This window comes from Nicotiana attenuata, unplaced genomic scaffold (genome assembly GCF_001879085.1).
Source record: "Nicotiana attenuata strain UT unplaced genomic scaffold, NIATTr2, whole genome shotgun sequence".
Classification (NCBI taxonomy): Eukaryota; Viridiplantae; Streptophyta; class Magnoliopsida; order Solanales; family Solanaceae; genus Nicotiana; species Nicotiana attenuata.
Window position 1 is genome coordinate 280,159 of NW_017671002.1, and position 6,921 is coordinate 287,079.

Sequence of the window (6,921 nt, forward strand, 5' to 3'; positions counted from 1 at the left end):
GGGGGGGGGGGGGGGGGGCTGTAGTTAGCAATTTTGTTACTCCTTGTCTCCCTATATTCCTTTTTATGTGGGTCTATTTTCGAATTAGTATGTTTCAATACTTTTCTCTATTTGGAAACAATTTAATTTCAAAATTTTCTTTTTATCCTTAATAGCATGCTTGTCATAGAATTGTTGTAGCATGTTTAAAACCACAAGTTTAAAAAATCTGTCTTTCTTTGTTAAACTGCGTGTCTCGTCAAATACTACCATAAAATTGAAATGGAGGGGCTATATATATATATATATATATATATATATATATATATATATATATACTTTGGAGCTTAGCAGCCACAGATTTTATTTTACTTCTGAAGTTAGTCGAAGCAAAAAGGATGTAATCTCTCCTGGTGGCAGAATAACCTATTGGGGCTAACTTCATCAGTTCGCTGGAGAATTTTGCATTTGCTACCTGTTAAGATTGTGTGATATAGCAAGAAAGAATACATATTTCCTTTACAAATTACAGTTCTTTAATAGCAATGGCTCTCTAACCATTTTTAGTTGCAGCGAGCATACTTCCTACAAAAGAGTATGCAAATGCAACAAAATCTTCTTTTTAGATCCAGTCCAGCTATATGCCCTCATGGTGTGTGGGATCTTATCCCTGTTTATCTGAAGCATCACGTTGATCCAATCAAACGCAAGATGCTACATACGTCAATTCAGCTTATATTGCAAAGTAGAGCTAAAAGATGTGGCTTTTTAGTTAATTGTCGTTTTGGAAGCATTGACTACTCGAGTAATGAGCAGCAGGGTTTTCATATAAATGGTGAGGAGATTTCTTATGATTTATACAATGTATCCATTTGTGAGTTGTGTAGTGAAGGTGACGTTGATAAGGCAATGGGGTTGCTTTCCCAGATGGAGGCTTTGGGTTTTCATGCAAATTATTTGTCTTATTCCAGTTTGATCGCTGCTCTTGGAAGTGTTGGCAGGACCTTGGAAGCTGATGCAACCTTTCATGAAATGTTATCTTCTGGTCGCAGGCCAGGGGTAAAGGTGGTCAATACGTTACTTCGGAGCTTCTTGCGAAAAGGCCTCTTAAGGCTAGCAGATAAGGTCTTGATGTTACTTGAAGATTTGGATGTTGAGAGAAACTAAGAAACTTATGAGATCTTGCTTGAGTATTATGTCAATGCTGGGCGATTGGAGGATACTTGGTCGATTGTCTCCAAAATGAGGAGAGAAAGTTATCGTTTAAATTCTTTTGTGTATAGTAAAATAATTGAACTGTATAGGGACAATGGGATGTGGAAAAAAGCACTAGGCATTGCCACATTCACTGTCATGAATTAGGATGCATTCTCAATATTTATCACAAGTCACATTCTCTTCCAATAATGGAGCATAATCATAGCGATGTATTTTATTATTTGTCCATATCAATTTGATGGTAAACATTACCCTCACCTTTTCGAGGATATGTTTTTGAGAATCATTATTGTTCTCCCTTTTTATAATTACCATAATGATGACTATTATTTTTTTTTTCATTTGTCACAACAATATTCATTCGTCAACCACTTGTCTCTATTTAGATTTATTATGCCAGCTACCATATTCACTTCAAGAATGGAGCAAATCAAGTGGAAAAATATTTATGACTTTTCATAAAAAATATATTATTTTTCTTTAATCATCATTATATCATCAACATGGTACAGTGGAACTCAAGCCCAATGTCTTACAAATATAAAGACATATTAGGTCATAATAAATTGAGACTCAAACTCAATGTCTTACCCTTATAAAAGCATGTTAAGCCACAGGGCATTGAAATTCTAACCCAAAATCGTATTATCACGGCGCACCACTCTCATGGTGTGCTATGACTTGAAGGCATTTATCATACAAACACAACTTTCAATAATCGTATTTTACTACAATATTTAAGAGAAATAGATACTATACTTCTTGAGTTGCTCAACAAAAAACTTTGTTAAAGAAAATTTGTCTCCCTTATTAATTGTAAAGGAAACCAGTTTCATGGTAGACAATATATGTTGATCCTTTTAGTCATATAAATAAAATAGAATAAAATATTTTGCATAATCAAATTTCAATAGTCTAATGCAATGCACATACATTCTGGAAATTATGAAAAGCACACATAAATCATATATCGAATATCAAGAGATTGCATTTTATTATATAATGAAATAAGTTATGTCTACCAACGATAAAAGCGGTTATAATCCGCTGCTAATTAATACTTTATTCTACAATTTAATTAATAATAGGATCCATACTTATTTCATGCAAACAAAGAAAGAGACACATATACCACTCTATAACATGCTTTAATTCTGTTCATACCAGAGATGAAAAATCCAACCAATGCTTATTTCTTAGATTAAATGATGCATTAAGCATTAGGAATAAAAATTTATGAAGGATACAATTGCTAAAAAAAAGGAACAAGTCTATCTCTTAAAACATGAATGTGAAATCTTCTTAATTTCAACTTATTCTTAATCCAACATATCTCATATTTGACCACACACATAAGGAAAAGAACAAAGCAGAAAAAGAAAGTTATTCTTACAACATGAATATGCTATAGTATATTTATGAGAATATAGTAAAAATTTGTAGACAAATGTAACTTAATTGGTTAGAGTTCGTACTGATAACGTGTTATAAAATAAAAGCAATGCAGTAAAATGTAAATAAGAAGAGATAGAAAGAAGGAAGAAGTCTATTCTTCTTTCACTTTGGTGTGTGTTTACATTGCAATTACATGACCTTTTATAGGCATAAAAAAGTAAAGGTGATTGACATAAAATAGGAGATTTAATTTTTAAACTATTCATATGGGCATCCAATGTACAAATTATTCCTAACACATAGGAACTTTTCTAACTTCAAGCAATTTGTGAATCAGCATTTGTTTTAGCTTCTACAAGCCACCTCTTCACTCTTTGCTGAGCAAGTAAAACCTGCAGACAATATTTTAATAATGAGTGAGAAATTGCTTCATTATTATGTAGTTGTTCCAAGGCAATAAATCCATAGCTCAAAATAAAATGAAGATGATAATATAGTACCTGTTTATCCCAATCAGTTTTCAAAGTGATTATAAGTAGTACAATAGTCTGGACCAGTGTACCAAAAATCATTCCAACCCAAACACCCTATGACATTTTCCAAAAGGGTAAGTCATTTAGTAACAAGAAAAAAGACTTTTTCAACGGAACAACAACAATAACAATCCAGTAAAATTCCACTAGTAGGTCTGGGGAGGTTAGTGTATACGCAGACCTTATCCCTATCCCGAAGGAGTAGAATGGCCGTTTCCAAAAGACCCTCGGCTCAAGAAGACAAAAAGATAAAATGAGACAATATCCGTATCACCACAGAAATCATAGGAAAAATAGGAACAACATGAAATCCAGAAGAAAGATGCAAAGCAAAAGCGATAGCTAGTAAATATGTCCGGCACTAAAAAGAGGAATAGTAAGACACAATATTTCCAGTAGATATCTTAGACAAAAACCCTACCAGACTTTTTCAACAGAGAGAAAGAAGAAAAAGAAATGGTAGAACTCACCTTAACTTGTAGTTTAAAAACATAACCAAGCACAACTCCAACTGGAATTCCTACCAAGTAATAGCAGCCTATGTTAACATAGGCTACAATACTCTGCCAACCAGCTCCAACAGCAACACCTGCGTCAAGAAATCTCAAAACTTTTTACACAAATATTGAAAATGTTTTTCATAGAATTAGAATTTGAATCAAAGAAATGAAGTCTCACCAGAAAGAACTGGTTGAACACTGTTCATAAGTATGGAAAATGCTAATAGAGGAGACAATTGTTGGACTTCTTTAGCCACGTCTTGACTGTCCGTGAATAAGTAAGCTAGATGTCCACGCAAGAAGAGAAAGAATAAAAATAGAAGGAAACCAATAACAAATGATGTTGTCGCTGTGATCAAAATTGAAAATCTTGCTGCTTTCGCGCTCCCTCTTCCCAGCTCATTTGACACTCGTACACTTGAAGTTTGTGAACATGAAATGAGAGAAACACTCAATAAAGAAGAAATTAAAGATAACTTTATAGGATTAATAATTAACTTTGATTATATTACCATGCTGCAGCTAAGAAACCAAGAGATATCATCATTTCCCAACCATTGATATTAAGGCTGCAAAAGAGGGGCAAAGCCTTTATTAATAGGTGGCTGAAGTTAGCATGTAAAAAAGGTCTAAATGAAATGAGAAAGGAGTATAAGAAGATTACCATATAGAAAGAGCATCAATCTGAACCATAGCATTTTTCAAATTTCCTGTAAGAAGAACTAGTATACTGTTGTACCAGAACTCAAGGCTGCCAAAAATATACATTTACAGAACTCAGGTTAAATATGGGCAGCCCGGTGTAGTAAGTTCCCGCTATACGCGGCGTCGGGAGAAGGGCCGGACCATAAGGGTCTATTGTACGCAAACTTACCCTGCATTTCTGCAAGAGGCTATTTCCACGGCTTGAACCGGTGACCTTGTGGTCGCATGGCAGCAACTTTACCAGTTACGCCAAGGCTCCCGTCACTTTTCAGGTTAAATATGCAAATGGAAAACTCAAATTTAGAGTGTATGACAAACAAATAACTATAGAATGAGTCTCACCAAAGCATGGCACCTGAAGAAAAAGAAAGCTTGACTACTGGCCAAAGATCCTTAAAAGCCAAAGATGAAAAACCTTTCCAAGTTTCTTTACATCCTCCACATATTACAAACATTAGCTGACCAATATTAGGAAGCCAGTATGCCAAAACTGTAGATATCATAGCACCAGTAATTCCAAACTTAAACTTCATGGTTAAAAGCCAGGAGAGGAAAATATGAATCGCTAAGGTACAAGCTGCCAAGTATGTAATAATCTTATTCTTACTCTGTGCTTGTAAGAACATTTGACATGTGTATGATGCAACAAAGGAATAAGTCACAGGTATTAACCATAAAGAAATGAGTCCAGCCTCTTTAGCTATCTCTTCTTTCTGGCCTAAAGCTCTTAGGATCGGTGTGGTGAAGATGTACAGTGGTAAAAGAAGAGTCGTGGCTACGGTTAATACAATCCAAGATCTTTGGAGATATAATCCAAGCATATGATATTGTTTAGCACCATAAGATTGTCCACATAAAGTTTCTAATCCACTTGCCATTCCCATCTGCAAGTACAAAAATGATCTAAGGTTTGTCACTCAACAAACACAAATATAAATCATGATTATTGTTAAATACTGTAGACACTGAAATTTTAACAGATCAAGATAATCATAAATTCAAAACACTACAACACGACTCTTGAAATATTAGGAGTCTATTAGGGTTATTAGGTGGCTACTCCACTCAAATCTTAATTCATGCCCATTAATAAGGCTACATATATATGTCCTTCAAAGATGATCTCAGCAATTCCATAAACTCCCGGAATATGCACAAAGAGATTAAATATACTATCTCCGAAATTCCATTAAAATCTTGGAATATTCATTAAGAGATCAAAGGCATGTCAAATATATCTTGGTTAAAGTTCTAGCAACATTCAAGATCCAAATAGAGTGTTGCTATTCTTGATCATCGAATACATTAAGGAGATGCATATCATCCTACGTTCGAGAAATACGCCAGCATGCCCCTCGAATTAAGGATAACAAATCAGAGGGAAGAATCAACGGATAAACAGAGTTGTAACTCGCAATGTTTATTCAATAAAATCCTTTTTTCTTTATAGTTGTTTGTGGTTGCAATTTTATTTTCCTGTGAGAATTTGTTGCAAACAAATACATTTCAATGTAATGGACAATAAATGTTAGAGAAGGTGGAAAGATAGAACAAGTACCAGAATGCCATTGCCAAATCTGAGAAGAACAGTACTAACTAAAGCATAAGCAGCAAGTTCATTAGATCCAATATGACCAACAAATGAGTGGCTTATAACAGTTACTCCAAACGTCGAAAATTTTGTAAACATAGCTGGAGCAGCAATCACCCACATTTTCTTCGTCTCGTCCCATAACTTGTCCTTCAGCTTCACTTCCTTATCACTCAACAACTTCTCACTGATATCAGCTGCCATTTCTTAACTCACCAACTCTTTTTTTTTTTTTTCTGCAATATAATGCAGAAAAATCATATACATATCAATAAATTCTTAATTTAGCAGTGAATTTAAACAAAATGGAATACTTTTTAAATGAAGAAAGTACATATACATATCAATAAATCTGTCAAATACCAGTAAGTATGCCCTGCTTGTATTTCTAAATGTAAATTTTGAGGAATACAATTGGATTGAAATTGAAATCCTTTCAAATATGAGACTTTATATATAGGACATTTGATATTTGCCAAGAATGAATCTCCATTAATCATATGAGATTTTAGTTCTAGTGAAATTGAGATGTAATTAGGCCATTTGGCACACAAGCTCAATGAATAAAGAGAAGACTAATTAAAGTTGCAGCATCTTCTAATGAGGTAAATAAAAAAGAAAAAGAAATGATCATGATATATTGAAAAAGCCATAGATTTCTGTTCTTTTTGTTTATTATGATGAAAAATGGGAGATTTGTAAGAGAAAAAGCAGAATTTCGAAGAAAAGTGCTTTACGTGAACGGTATCAAAATTATATTGTTAAAAAATGTATGTTGAAATATGCATGAAACGTTGGCTTTTTTCTTTACTATGAGAAGTTCCTGCTTTTTTATTCTCTACTTACTCATACATTCAAATAATTGTAGTTGAGTAATTTTTTTGTACACAGACACATGTTCAGAGGAGATGCCCAGACGGAGGTGTGAGCGTCTCGTTGTGGAAGGCGAGAGGAGAGGTAGAGGACGGCCTAAGAAGTATTGGGGAGAGGTGATCAGGCA

The 6,921-nt window shown here is 34.0% G+C and overlaps 2 protein-coding genes across 3 annotated transcripts in view; one reads left to right on the plus strand and one right to left on the minus strand.

The window, feature by feature from the left end:
* The window catches only part of LOC109205148 (pentatricopeptide repeat-containing protein At2g15630, mitochondrial-like), a 2,071-nt gene extending 586 nt beyond the window's left edge, over positions 1-1,485 (plus strand). The window contains exon 2 of the mRNA XM_019367825.1: positions 553-1,485. Within this exon, the coding sequence (XP_019223370.1) occupies positions 577-1,146 (570 nt within the window). The 5' untranslated portion in view covers positions 553-576 and the 3' untranslated portion in view covers positions 1,147-1,485. The remainder of the gene's footprint in view (positions 1-552) is intronic.
* A 1,248-nt stretch (positions 1,486-2,733) lies between these two features.
* On the minus strand, positions 2,734-6,697 carry LOC109205149 (protein DETOXIFICATION 21-like). 2 transcript variants are annotated; one of them, XM_019367827.1, is made up of 10 exons: positions 6,285-6,697; positions 5,889-6,157; positions 4,938-5,214; positions 4,673-4,820; positions 4,290-4,376; positions 4,138-4,194; positions 3,804-4,042; positions 3,596-3,714; positions 3,093-3,179; positions 2,734-2,984 (listed from the first exon to the last, which is right to left on the minus strand). In XM_019367827.1, exons 2-10 carry the CDS (start codon positions 6,123-6,125, stop codon positions 2,910-2,912), a joined length of 1,326 nt encoding a protein of 441 aa, XP_019223372.1. In that variant the 5' UTR covers positions 6,126-6,157; positions 6,285-6,697; the 3' UTR covers positions 2,734-2,909. The 2 variants fall into 2 exon arrangements, with proteins under 2 accessions (XP_019223372.1, XP_019223371.1); XM_019367826.1 differs by having other exon boundaries at positions 4,673-5,214.
* Between the last annotated feature and the right edge of the window lie 224 nt (positions 6,698-6,921).

Coding starts and splice junctions, on each gene's coding strand:
- LOC109205149 (XM_019367826.1), bottom strand. CDS start 6,125: ATGGCAGCTGATATCAGTGAGAAGTTGTTGAGTGATAAGGAAGTGAAG. Junction 4,043..4,137: donor GGTTTCTTAGCTGCAGCATG/GTAATATAATCA, acceptor ACAAACTTCAAG/TGTACGAGTGTCAAATGAGC. Junction 2,985..3,092: donor AAACTGATTGGGATAAACAG/GTACTATATTAT, acceptor TATTGTCTGCAG/GTTTTACTTGCTCAGCAAAG.